This window comes from Rosa rugosa, chromosome 7 (assembly GCF_958449725.1).
Source record: "Rosa rugosa chromosome 7, drRosRugo1.1, whole genome shotgun sequence".
NCBI lineage: Eukaryota > Viridiplantae > Streptophyta > Magnoliopsida > Rosales > Rosaceae > Rosa > Rosa rugosa.
This window is the reverse complement of record NC_084826.1, coordinates 1,581,714-1,596,426: the sequence shown is the minus strand read 5'-3', so window position 1 is coordinate 1,596,426 and position 14,713 is coordinate 1,581,714. Positions and strand designations below refer to the sequence as shown.

Here is a 14,713-nt window from a genome sequence, read left to right as displayed (position 1 = left end):
ACAACCCAAACAAGAAGCAATCCAAAACCAATCCCACACATTATAGCCTTCACAATCTTCACCAAGGCTAAAACCCCTCTCTGGTTCTCAGAAAAACCCATAGCAAATGAACCCAAGAACCCGTTTTTCACACTAACCAAGATAAATAAACAGAGGTTAATACAGATTGTACGGCAAAACCCATATAGTATTTGACAGTAAAAAGTTAACACTCTAAACCAAAAAAAATATTTTCACCGCTACATGAGCTAAACAAGTTTGACACTTTGGGTTTGAAAATGAAAATTCAAGCAAAATTTCAACAACAAAATCAAGAAAACACAAGAATGAAGAGTCACAAACTCTCTGTATATAATCAAATAATGTACCTTTTCGATTAATAACGCTGTTTCGAGCTCTCGAAATATCACTACTTGTTGATGAAGCTAAGTAGCAATGTTTATGAGAATGCTAGCAATCTTTCTCTCCTCTTTTTATAGTGGCTCCACCACCCCTCTCTCTCTCTCTCTCTTTGTCGTCCGTGCCGGTCACGTGACAGAGAGTCCACGTTAGCTGGAGTCTGTTTCCTCAGGAACGGTGAACGGAGGCTGTTTTGTTTTGACCGTGAAGAAAGAAAAAACACGAGAAAAACCACACCACCAATTTCAATAGTGTGTGAGAAAGAAAATAAAATCTTATAAAGAAGAAGAGGCCTTGTGAGTCGTCACCTATTGCTTTGCTTGGACTCAGGGAGTGATGATCTTTGACATACAACACAAAATTAAGGAGAAAAGTTTAAGGCCAATACAAGAATTAAGTAAATCAAAACTTTTAGTTATGGATCGATTAGACACTGAATGGGGTAATTGGGAGAATCAAAATTGATCTGAAGTGATGGAATGACCCAACTTTGCTTGGACTAATGGAGTGATGGCAAAATACTTTGTCCTTTTTATTTTGGGTTATTATCACAAATGGTACCTGAACTTATCCTCTATTTTATCGATGGTACCTGAACTTCAATTTTGATCACAACTAGTACCCGAACTTTTCGATTTCATTTTAAATGGTACCTAAGGCCACCTTCGGTCACTATTCCGGCCAAAAAACCCAAATCTAAAAAAATAAAAAAACAAGTTCAAGGCAAGTCTATGACAAAAAAATCATCACTATATATGATCGCAACCCTTGAAATCATCAAAAATCATCACTATGATCGCCTCCCATGCCGTTTTTAGTCGGAATAGTGACCGGAGGTGGCTCTAGGTACCATTTAAAATGAAATCGAAAAGTTCGGGTACTGGTTGTGATCAAAATTGAAGTTTAGGTACCATCGATAAGATTGAGGTATAATTCAGGTACCATTTGTGATAATAACCCTTTTATTTTGGTTCGATGGTCTTGGCCACGTCAGTTTGGGTAAAAGTATTTTGCCTTTTTGGGGTAGGTGTTATTAGCAAAAATGTCACACTTTCTTTTTTTTTTCTTAGATTTTCTTTGGTGTAATTTACCAAAAATTGTATAAAACATTTAAAAACCCAAATTTTCCATGTGACAAGGGGAATTTTTTTGGATTTTCTATTTTTTTTTGTGACAGAGTTATTGAGATACATGTAATTCTTATCTATAGTACAACTGTGCATTGCGTAATCCTAACTATGTGGTGATATTGAGATTTTCGACATTTTCAGTACCCTCATATATTGTTTGCGTTATGTATTTGTATTTGTGTTTCTGTTTGGAACTCGATTAGTAATTTTTCGTCTAACAAGCGAATAAAACATGTATCGTCGTTTTTCTTTTTTTATTAATACTTTTGTACTTCACATTTTTCAAAACAACTCATTAAATTTCTCGTATTTTGAAATCAAAAGTATTATACATGTATAATATATGATTCTCAAGTTTTTGGATTTCACAAGTGTTATTTAGTAAAAATAAATATAAATTGTTGTAGAGAAACTGAAATTGAGAAGAATTTGCTATGTATTCTCATTGATAATAGGGGCATCTTTATATAGAGGATTACAATGCATAGAATCTCAATCATACAAGGAAAGTAATCGTACATTGAATAGGAATCTAGATCCTTCTAATTTAACCCCATTACCACTAGGTTAAGTAACCTAGAGTTTGGGCCAAACACAAATAGAGATATCCTTAAACACTCCCCCTTGTGTTGTCCAAACGTGGTGCTTCTCTCGTTGCCTCGTTAAAAACCTTGCCGAGTAACAAAAACCCAGTGGGACAAAAATAACCTCGGTCGAAGGGGAAAAGAGCACAACACACCCTTCATGTTTCGAGACCATACATGTAGACATCTCCCCCTGATGTCTGCATCTCCCCCTGATGACTACGGTCATGGGATCGAGTTCGGGTAACTTCCGCAAACGATGCTACCAACATGTCTCTCGAAAGTGGAATTTAGGCAATGACTTAGTGAGCAAGTCTGCCACATTGTCCTCAGATTGAACCTAGTTCACTTTGATCTTGAGGAGAGTCTGTTGTTGCTGATTAAGCTTGGTGTTGTCGCTTTGATGTAGCCTTGCTTCATTTGTTCAAAACAAGCTGCATTATCCTAAATGCTCGTAGGCTCATCTATGGTAGACTTCAAACCACAATTATTCGAACATGCGTAATTATGGATCCAATCCATATACATTCACGAATCTCTTCGTGAAGAGCAATAGTCTCTGCATGGTCTGAAGATATAGCGACTAGGGTCTATTCTGTAGACCTCCAAGATATCGCAGTCTTACCCATGGTGAACACTTAACCAGTTTGGGAATGACCTTTGTGTGGGTCAAAGAGATACCCAGCATCAGCAAAACCTTCCAAAACACATGTCTTTTTAGGATGGGGATAGTGGACGCAGGCCAGTGTTGGCGGCGCTCCTAGTGTATGATGGGTCTGAATCCATCATCTCTCTGTAGGGATAGAACAAGCCCATATCAATCGTACATCTCAAGTACTGAAAGATATCTTTTTCCACCAATCCAATGGCGTCGCGTTGGCGCACAGCTATACCTAGCTAACAAGTTCACAACATATGAGATGTCCAGTCTTGTGCATTGAGCTAAGTACAATAATGCGCCTATTGTACTCAAGTAAGGCACTTCTGCCTCTAGCACATCTTCGTCATCATCCTTTTGACGAAAAGGATCATTTTCAGGATCAAGACTACGAACGATCATGGGGGTGCTTGAAGGCTTGACCTTATCAAAATGCCTAAGCATCTATCAACACGATGCTCAAGTTCCAAACCGAGACATAATCGTGTTCTCCCAAAATCCTTCATCTCAAACTCGGATTTCTAGTGTTCAGCGGTTTCCCTTAACTCTTTAAGGGCTTCTAATGAATATCATGTCCAACATGAACCGCGATAGAATCCGAAACTTGTTATGGAAATGCGTGGGCATATCCCTTCCCAATCAAGTAATCATCTTAGTGAGCGTTCCAACCTCTTTGTAAAACGCGCTCCGTGGTCTAGAGCCACTTGACTTGGGTAAATGAAGTTCACCATGAACCTTCATGTACATTCTGTATCTAGATCCCCATAGAGATACGTAGTGACCACATTTGTAAGCTGCATGATCAGTTATTTGGAAACTACCAAACTGACAAGGTAGTGGAGTGTAGTGACATCCATTACGAGAGAGTATGTCTCATCGTAGTCGATTCCAGGGCGTTTTGTGAGAAGCTTTGCGCCATAAGGCTAGATTGCCATCTCTTTTTCTCATCACGCTTTCTAACGAAGACCCTTTAGTCAATAGGTTTTATGTCAGGAGGTGTTGGCATTACTGGCTCAGAAAACCTTCCTCTTCGTTAGAGAATCCATCTTAACCTGGATCGCATCTTTCCATTTAGGCCAAATCTTTCTACGTTGGCATTCATTCATCAACGGAGCGTGGTTCGATATCATCTAACTCAACAAACTCATGCGCAACGAAATGCGCAACTACATCATCAATTATGATGGAGTTTCTATCCCACGTCTCATGTACACTAGTGTAATTTTCATAGAGCTCTATATTCTCAGGAATAGGGTTCTAACGTTAAGGCGTCCCCCAACGATAACCATAACCCGGAAGATTCTCATGAGACGAATTTTGAGTGTTGATGATCAAAGGGTTGGAATGTGCCAAAGTATCCTTCGAACTCACAGGCCTCCCACGCATCCTAGTTGGGGCCATGGCCTATAACGCCAGAGTACCACTCTCTTTGGCATTGGCGCCATGCCTACCTCTGTGTAGGGTGGCGCTACGTCCTCTCGTAGGGACTTTCATCCTTGCGGGCATGTTTGCAGCATATTTGTGTGATCTCGTCACTTTAGTAGGGATCGAGATGAGACATAGTGGGGACAGGCCACGACAATTCCTGTCGTTCCTGCTGAACATCTGTGTTCTTATCTCCCCCTAACGACGGGAAGACTGTCTCATCAAAGTGACATCCGCAAATCTAGCGGTAAGGAGATCGCCATGCAAGGGCATTAAGTGGCGGACGATTGTTGGAGTCTCAAATCCAACTGAGTTGCTCATTCGTCTGTAAGGACCCATTATAGAGCGCTGTGGCGGCGCAATTGGCACATAAATGGCACACTCAAATATGCGTAAGTACGATATTTGTACCCAGTCACTAGCTGTAACGCAGAGGTAGATTGAGTGGCAGTGGGTCGTAGACGAATTAGCATAGCTGCATGCGATATTGCATCACCCCAAGCGGATATAAGGAGGTTGGTGCGCATTACCAATGTCCGGACTACCATCGTAGTCGTTTCCGCGAGACCATTTGGGTGTGCTCATGGGAATATGATGTCCAACATCAGTCCCAAATGCAATAACTATCGAAAGTCTTCGATGTAAACTCACTAGCATAGTCAAATCCAATTGACTGAATAGGATGATTCGGGGAGTGAGCCCGTTGTCATATGATGTGTGCTAGGAGTGTTTCATAAGCAGCATTACAAGTGGACAATGGCACAACACGTGACCAACGTGTTTGCATGTCAACCAACATCATGAGATATTTAAACGTCCGCAAGTTGGGTGAATCAATCCAGAGAATCCCTACGGATTCTATGTAAGAACATAATGAGTATTATCATATCCTTTGCATAGGACGGTCTCAGTCCTAATTTCCCTAAGGAACAGGCTTTGTAAAATGAGCGAGAGGCCTTAGAATCAACCAATGAGGATTTTGGTCGGGCCTAAGCGTCTGTAACGCTATTAGAAGCAAAATATGTGACTACATCTCCCATCATGGCGTTGGGGCCATGGAAATAGCATGTATGGCGTTATGGCCACTGGGAGGAACAACCATGGCGTCATGCCCATGGTTGGCGCCACTTATGGCGTCATCACGAGGGACTTGGGCGGCCCTATGGCGTCCCAAGACAGCTGCAGCGCCAGATGCTGCGGTGGCTGTTGTCTAATTTTGTCCTGGAATCAATTTTCGATTCTAGCTTCTTCTCACTCTGAAGAATGGATATCCGTGTGAAGTGTTTAATAGACGGATCATCATATCATGACTAGGATGACCTATCCTGTCATGACAAAGCCAATATGTGTCTAAATCCAAGAGATCTTCTCTCATAACTTTTATTGGATTAATAGCTCGAATAGTGACATAGAGTCCACTAGAGAGACACATAAACTTCTCTAAGATGCGCCTTTGTGCGCAATCATTAGAGGTATTGCAAAGGAACTCATTTCCGTTCTCTACATGTGTTTCTGCATGGAATCCGTTGGCTATTCATAGGTACGATTTGCCCTAGGAGCGTAGAGAGTATCTGTGACAGTAATCAAGGTGCCATTTGACAAGGGGAACTTGGGCTATTCCATGTCCTTGAATTAATTCTTGATGGCCCAGCCATCGTAGTCACAAAGTAACATGCTCATGAATCAAAATGGAGTCATAATGAAAAGAACTCAAAATTTTATTCATAAGCCAACGGAGTACATCATTGTCTCTTAATCATTAGGAGAATCTAATCCAAATGCTAGCTAATGCAAAACAATGGTAGTCGTCTAACTTCTTTCGGTAATTCCAAAATAAATGTGACCAGGTGAGTAGAGAGATGTCGGTGGAGCAAGGCTCGCTTAAGTACCACTAATCTCAAAACCTTCCTAGACATCACATTTACGTTGATTACGCCTACTTTGAAGAAAGACAAAGGCATTGGCATCTACTACAAAAATGATATGGCAATTGCCTACATCTCTTGGAAAATAAAAAGACTTAATCAAAATCGCCAGTTTCTGGGTCTTGATCATTATAGTCTTCCACCCTTAGATCGAGATCGCCATCTTGATCTTCTTGTTCCATGTAATTTGTCTCCCTTGCTTCGCGATACGTCTTGTATGCGTTTGCAACATTCTGGGGTGCTTTACATGCTTTGGCCCAATGTTCAGTTCATCCACATCGAAAACAAACATCATTATGGTCAGGCTCCCTTGATCGAGGCGCCATTGGGGCGCGATTTGGACGACCAATGCTCTTTGTGGCGTTACCACCATGGTCGGAGGCTCCACCTCTCTCTCTCTTCACACGTTGACCTCCACGGTTCCGTGCACGCCTCTCTTGGCGATTTCCTTCCTCTTTAGGGCGAACATATGGACCAGAACGTCCAGAATTGTCCTTACTATTAGGGTTTCGCTCATTGCGTCCTCCCTTGGGGGCGGGACTATAGTTAGACTCCGGAATAGACTTAGTTCCCACGGGTCTAGCATTATAGTTCTTCACAAGAATATTGTCGTGCTTTTCAGCTACGTTCATGGCGCCAATGAGCTCATGAAACCTTGTGATACGTCCTGCATTTACATCAATCCGATAATTCTTTGAAATCATCAGTGCAGAGACGGGGAAGGTAGAGAGAGTCTTCTCGATCAACATCGTATCAGTTATGGCTTGGCCACAAAACTCCATCAGAGACTTGATACGAAGAGCTTCCGAGTTATAATCAAGTACAAACTTGAAATCACAAAAGCGGAGGCTATGCCATCGCACTTCTAAATCAGGAAGCAGGGAGTCACGAACGTTGCCAAATCGCTGCTCAAGTTCTACCCATAGCTTTCTTGGATCTTCCTCATTGAGGTATTCATTTTGGAGCGCGTCATTCATGTGCCTTGTCATGAGAATTATGGCTTTAGCTTGTTTTGCTTCAAAAGCAGTAGCTTGCTCAATGGAGAGCTCATTCTGACTAGGCTCTTGGATGGCTCCCAGAAGTCCATCAGCCTTAAGATGTTGGCGCACATCTTGGACCCACCTATGGTATCCTGCGCCAGTTGTCTCCAGTGGAACGAAGTTCAACTTGTTCAGGTTACTCATCCTGAAAAACAACACAAGATTAGGGTTAGTTTCGGAGCGAAAAAGGCTACCACGAAAAACTATTAAATTTCTTAGCGTAGTCGCTTCCAAGAAATTAGGGATTTTCTGAGCGTAGTCGCTTCCAAGAAAATCCGATTCCAAGAGGGGTTTTGGATTAGATCGAAACAATGATGTATGTGGTCGATCGTTTTTCTTCTCAACAAACTCTAAGTTTGGAGGACTCTACAAGCTCCAAGCTTGGAGTGAGCACGAACTCCCACAGTTCGGCTATTGGTCTCCCCTATGAAGAAGAAAGGGGGGTAGAAGAAGGGATGTTGGAAGTCCCCGTGAAAAAGAAGAAGAAATTGAAAAACTTCAAAAACGGGAACTTTTAGAAAAGTTTACCTTGAAAAGTTGTCGGAAATCTTGACCGAAAAGTTGGCCGGAAAAAAGTCGCTGGAAAAGTGGCCGGAAGTCGCCGGAGAAGTGGCCGGAAAAAGGTTGACCGTTCGTTGACCGAGGTGTTGACGTGGCGGCCGGTTGCTGACGTGGCACTCTGACACTGACGTGGGCTGCTGACTGGACGCTTGCGTGAGCGCTGACGTGGCAGGCTGACGTCAGTGGGCTGAGTGGTTGGGCTTCAGGTCTTCTGGGCCGAGCTGTCTTTTCCTGTTGTTGGGCCGAGCTGAGTTCTGGGCCTAGGGTTGACCAGATATGGGCTCGGTTGATTGAAGCAGAGGCATATGATGCAAGCGGCGGTTCGGTGGTTCAGTTGCTTCAGGCGGCCGGTTCGGGCGGTTGCAGGCCGGTTCCGGTGGTGAATTTTCGGCTCCGGTGATCTGGGGTCAGGCTACAGCTTCTGGTGGAGTATGGAGGCAGTAGGCTGTGAGGAAGACTTCGAACCGGGCAGAGAGGTTTTCGGTATTTCCGGGGGCCGGTCCGGGTATTTTCCGACCGGTTATGGGGGCAGCGCCGCCGGTTCTGGGCTTCTGGAGGTAAGATCTTCAAGGTGGGCGGCGGAGGTTTCTGGGATTTGAAGGCTACGAATATTAGGTTTCAGGGTTAGGGCTTCGTGCTGATAACGTGTTGTAGATAAACTGAAATTGAGATTTGCTGTGTATTCTCATTGATAATAGGGGCCTCTTTATATAGAGGATTACAATGCATAGAATCTCAATCATACAAGGAAAGTAATCGTACATTGAATAGGAATCTAGATCATTCTAATTTAACCCAATTATCACTAGGTTAAGTAACCTATAGTTTGGGCCAAACACAAATAGAGATATCCTTAAACATAAATTAATATTTTAAAATTAAAAAATTAATTAATTAAAAATATTTTACTAAACTTTTTGTAAATTATTTGATGAAATGTCTGAATAATACACATATGTATTTTTTGCGTATTATGTGTGTCATATTTTACCAACTGTGGTTTGGAAAGAACTTGGATACTCTTATACGTTTTTTAATAAAATGGTTGGACAACGAATAGACCTCTAAATAAATTATATACGAGAAACATGTAAATGGAGCTGCAACTAGTGTAGCTAGCCTATATATATACGAGAAACTGTAAAGCTTGTACTAATTACGGTTGACATTTCGCTTTATTTTCAGCAACGAGAGGAACAGAAGAGAGATCAAATACCATGTTAAATACGTTGTGGCCAAGGGGGAAGACAATGCTTCTTACAGAACTGAATAATCAAGCGTCGAACATTCCGGTGACAGTAGAAATGACCCTTCTTCTGGTCAGGCATGTGGCCTCAGGAAAGGGTCAGTACATCTTGAGAGGGCATCACCATCTGCATTCTCGTCGCAGTAATCAGAATAACGACTTCATGAAGCTGGAGGATAAGGTATGCACAAATGTTGCCGGTGTTTCTGCAGAATCAAACCTCAATGAGACGTCCAGGTATATATATCTCTGCCCCGAATGATCGATATCATTTTCTTGTACATTAGGGGTCGAATACTTTCCTTTATTCCTACTCTTTCTATTGGCTGCATATTTGATTGGACAAGTTGTTGGACTATAAAAAGTTCTAGTTGGATACTTAAGATGCATGAAAAAATGAAGGGGCAGGTCTATGAATATGACTGATATCTTTTCCTATATATATTATATATATGCTATTGAACTAGGCCTAGCTATAGCTAGCTAGTACCTTTGTGTTACAAAACCAATGGAGGGAGCTACTAGAATACAACGACCTAAGGCAGATTCAAATGGTGCACCCATCACTAGTGAGGAAAATATATAAGCCATTCAAATATAGATCGATCAGACGTAACAAAAATCAACTGAAGAAGGGGCAATATCCTAGGAAGACAAAGTTGGATATTTGAGAGCTTTGCCAAAGTTACATATACATCCCACAAAACATACTATACCAAAAATGCTATCTCATCCCACAGTTCTAATACGAGTGAGAGAGAAGTAACAGAGAATCCAGAGAGAGAGAGAGAGAGAGAGATGTTCATTCAAATTTGTCATTGCTATGGCTCGAAGAACTTTGTTGTGCTTGTTATTTGATATAATTAATTGAAGATACGCTGTTGTTGGCCTGTTGCTGCCCGATAGATATATACAGACACATTGCCCAACCTAAGAGCAAGTCCACCCGTTGTCAAGAAATGTCAAGGTCGAAAAGTCAAGGGATCGACCAGTCAAGAAACTGTTCACTATCGTCATTAGACATGGGTTTCCACCCGTTCTGTTTCTTGACCAGTCAGTTATTGTTCATTATTTTTTTTTTTTTTTTGGTGTAACTATGAAATATAATTTTTTGGGTGTGAGATGTAAAAAAAATGGTAGGTATTTATAGAGAAACTTCATAATTTTTTACTTACCGTTTTGTTACCGTTATCTATATAATCATACATATTAATTATATACCATCAGATCTTCACAATCAATTGCAACCAACGACCAAGATTAATTGACCGTTAGTTTTAAAATTCCAAACCGCCCAACAGCTGACTGCCATGTCCCTACGGCTTGTCCCTCCCACTGGCGCTACGCGACAAAAACGGCGTCTCCTGCACGCGTGAAGCAAGCCAGCGCTATGCGACAAAAAAAAGGACTACTCATGCGCGTCTGCAGCATTCAGCCTCTGCACCCCTTCGACTTACGTCACCCACGTTGCTTCTTGGGCCGAGCTGGCAGCTTCTTCGACCGGGCAAGAATTCTGTCAACCCCTTGCCCTATTTCTTGGACTGGGTCAAGAAAATCTCAATTTTGGCTGGTCAAGGAGCAACCGGTGGAAGCTACAATTTGGTGTTTGAGGGTCACCACGTCACCAAATCCATATTTTGACCGATCAAGGAGAAACCGGTGGACATGCTCTAATATCATTTGAAATACTTACTTGATTTGCATGTGTAGCCTGTGTTACTGTTGTTTATCATTCTATCCAAGCACTTTGGACGATCTTGATATGAATTTAATCAACCATGAAGTAAATTGCATTGGGCTTCATGATTTGAGCTACGTACACTAATTATCATATTTAATTGGTTTTACTCATTTCAATCGGCACCCAGCTGTAATGATGGTGTCATCTTATGCCTCTTTCATTACATGAGAGATTATCAAATTCCGACAATTTTAAGTTCTTTAACCCAGTGTATGTCTCATAAATTTTTACATAACAATTTTCCTTTTTTGTTGTTTTCCCCTTATAACAAAACATTGTTTCCACACTCAACAATTGTATGGTATAATAGTATTTAACATGTGAACTATGAACTTTTCTATTTTGGGCATGCATACATAAGCAATTACCAAAATCACGTTTTTTTTGAATAAAATCATAACGAATTGTCATTCATCTTAAGCAAGGGCCGTTACATACTCTCTTTTTGTCATTATTAGATAAATAAGAAGTTTGCGGTGGTATCACAGCGATATATAGAATGAGTACACTCATTCAACAATTTCATGCTCGCTTAAAAAAGTAAGCTTATAAACTATGATATTGATCACTTCGTCATAGTAAATAGGCATAGTACAGACATAAAAGTGCATAGCTTCTTTAAAAATAGAGAATTATTAGAAAGGTATAAATAACTAATTAGAACTAAGCCCAAAGGAAAGTGCCAACTCAAAACCCAGCAAGCCTAGCCTGACCCAAGCCCAGTCTCCATCTAGGCCGCCACGCCCAAGCCGCTTTGACCCACGCCATCTTGACCCGACCCGCTTCGCCACGATCTGTGCCACCCAGACCCGCACCGCTACGACTCAGCATCCCAACGACCCACGCCACCATCGATTTGGTACCATGACCCAATCTACGTCACCCGCGAGTCCGCCACGACCTATGCCTTCGATGAAATGCCGACGTTGCACAACATAACCACCATGCCTCAGAGACTTTGCACCAGAACTCGCCTCCAAAACAACATTGCCAAAGCCTTGAGCGACAATATTTCCAAGCAGCCCTCCCAAGCAATGGCAACAAAAACTCCCTACACCGGGATGAGGCCAGAGACCTGCCTCACACGGGAGTCGCTGTACGAGAAAGAGAGATGGAAAACGAGAAAACCCTAGGGAGCAGCGCGTGAGGCACGTTCATGGGAGATCAATAGTTTACATATACCATGATTGATCACGTTTTAACAAAAGAAAACAATTAAACTATCGATGTTGGTATCATTTATTGAAAGTACATTATATCTATATATATACTATTATTATCGATGTTGCTCTCCATAATTGATTTTTTTTACTAATTTACCCTTAATATATTAAAATACTTTGAATCAGAAAGAATTAATAGGTTATTATTAATAAAATATAAAATAAAAACAAAAAAAAAATTAAATGTGGTGGAAACGTGGAGAGGGTGAAAACTCCCACTATTTTTAACTACCAAAAAAAAAAAAACAACTTTCCTACACAGGTGTGTGTAGGCCAAGGCTAGTATACAAGATTACAAGTTACGTACACCAATAAAAGGAAAAGGTTATATCCACTTTTTACATTTTTTGGTAAGAACAGATGAGAGGAGTTACATTGTCTTTTCTTCCTTCTCATCCTTTCCATCTCCAAATGAACATTGTGAACAGTAAAAGTAAAATAAGTAAAAAGCAGAAAAAGAATTAGAATAATCCAGAGAGAGGAAGCTCTAAATTGACCAGTGTTACACCCTATATTCCTCTAACTCTAAGCACCAATCGATCTTCACCCAAGCGACTCAGTAACGTTCAACCCCAACACAACTCGATATGATTATAAAGCACACCAAATTTGTGACATTAACACTTGATTTAGTCTCCGGGAAGAAATATTTAAGGTGTGTTATCGTACGTATGAGTCATCATCGTAAGTAAGTTCAGATGGGCTAAGATGAACTTTGCCACTACTCTTCTTCTTAGACTTACCTTTGCCACCACAAGATATAGAAATCTCGCAACCTAATGCAAAGCAGGAGAACAACCCTGCGCGGTTACTCCGGCTCCTCCGCCTCGGCTTCGGGTGGATGCTCCGATGCGTCGATGGCATCAGCTTCAAATTCGAATTCTTGGTGTCATACACTGGTGGCAACTCGGTGCGCCACCTCTCAATCTTGGTCTTCAACCCTTCCACACTGTCTTCGTCCGCCCACTCGTCCATCAACGAGCTCCCTGACTCCGTATGCGATGCCCCATGCGGCAAAGGGTAAATTCCCTTTGCAATGGCGGCCGCCACAACAGAAGGTGACGGCCCCACGTCCGAGCATAAGGACCCATTCACCATGGAGCCACCATTTACCATGGAGCCATTGCCATTAGGGTTGTTAATGGTCTTTGTCCCATTTTTAGGAGTCCCACCTTTCTTAGGGGTCTCACCTTTCTTAGGCGTCCCTCCTTTCCTAGGGGTCTCATCTTTCGTGGCAGAACTAACCTCCGAGCCATTCACAATAGAACTTCCAATGCAGATGGAACCCGGAGGCTTCTTCGTGTAATTGTTACGTGCATTGCATATAGAGCTCCCCGGCTTGCTCTTCGAAAAGCCGTAATCACTTGTGGTCCGTTCACTCTGCGATCTGTACAAGGCGTGAAGTTTATCGTCCATTTTTGAGTCATTGTTTTTCGACGACTTTTTGTTGCTTTTTGCGTCCATGATATCCCAATATCCGACGGCGGAGGCACTAAGCTCGCTATAGAGCGGCATGCTACGCATGGTGTTGTCCAAAAGGCCCAGTCCCACGTTGAGAATCCCCTGAGGCCGGCCGGACGGTCGCCGGAGCTGGATGGCCATGAACCGCATCTTGGAGTTGTTTTGGAGATTACTGACGACGATCGCGGCAGTGCCGATGAGGACATCCCGGAGCCACGCGGAGGCGTAGATCTCGATCATGATCTTGGAGGTGTCGTCTTTGAGGAAGTCCTCGCCGACGCGGAAGACGAACTTCTCGTTCCACGTAGGGTTGGTGTGGCCGTTCTGGTCCACACGTGTGGTTAGCTTCCGCTTAGGGTTGACCCACGCGACGGCGAAAGTCCGCATAGACTTGGATGCCGCCGCGATGTCCTGCGCCGAGATCAGGTTGATCTCGAGGAGCTGGAACGCGGACGTAAGCGGTAGCCTCGGCATGGTGGTGGTGGTGGATGAGTGGGAATAATTAATTGGTGCCGCAAGCAGCCAAACACAATTAGGAACAAAAGCAGTTGTTGCATGCAACGTATTGGTTGTAACAACAATGAGCAATGAAACTATGAACGGATTAACAAATGCTATTACGAATTGTTGATTTAGATAGAGAACTTGAATACTAACGCGGTCACGACAATGACTACGGTGGTAGATGACCGAAGGTAGTCGTGACCGGGCCGCCGGGGACGGGTGCTGAGATGAAGAGAGAATGTGCGGCACTTTGGAAATGGTTTGTGGACAGAGGCTTATATTGAATCCGTGGTGTTAGGGAAGGTTGTTACACATCAAGCTTTTAGCACCGTTCGTAACTTCTCATAACAAATTGGGTTGGCTTCCTAGCTGGCTTGCTATGACTCTCAGTCGGATCGATGTAAATTTGGTTTGTTAAATAAAATTTACCTTATTGGTTAATTATAATGCGAATTAGGTCCAACCCTCTTAACAAAATGGGGTTTTTTTTTTTACGTACTCTCAGTCAGATGAAAATTTGGTTGATCAATAAAATTCACCCCATTGGTTATTAGGAAAAACAAGAAATTATAAGCTAATTAAAGTTTCTCTCCTGAATAGTCTAGAGTCAACATGTTCACAGTAACTAATAACAAAAAGTAAGTATTACTATTCACTGTTGCATTTTGTTTTAACCGCATGAAATATTTTAGTTTTGTTTCCCGTCTTTCTCAAATTAGAGTGTCTAGATTTTGATTAGATTTGTAAACTAACAAAAAACTGTTATGCTTCTGATTTTTTAGAATCAATCAATTTCTTAAAATTCACACTCATGGC

The 14,713-nt window shown here is 42.1% G+C and overlaps 1 protein-coding gene across 1 annotated transcript; it reads right to left on the bottom strand.

Moving 5' to 3' along the window:
* Positions 1 to 12,236: 12,236 nt before the first annotated feature.
* Positions 12,237 to 14,162, bottom strand: LOC133719985 (uncharacterized). Its single transcript, XM_062146185.1, has one exon. The coding sequence runs from the start codon at positions 13,865 to 13,867 to the stop codon at positions 12,593 to 12,595; it is 1,275 nt and encodes a 424-aa protein (XP_062002169.1). The 5' UTR covers positions 13,868 to 14,162; the 3' UTR covers positions 12,237 to 12,592.
* Positions 14,163 to 14,713: the final 551 nt, after the last annotated feature.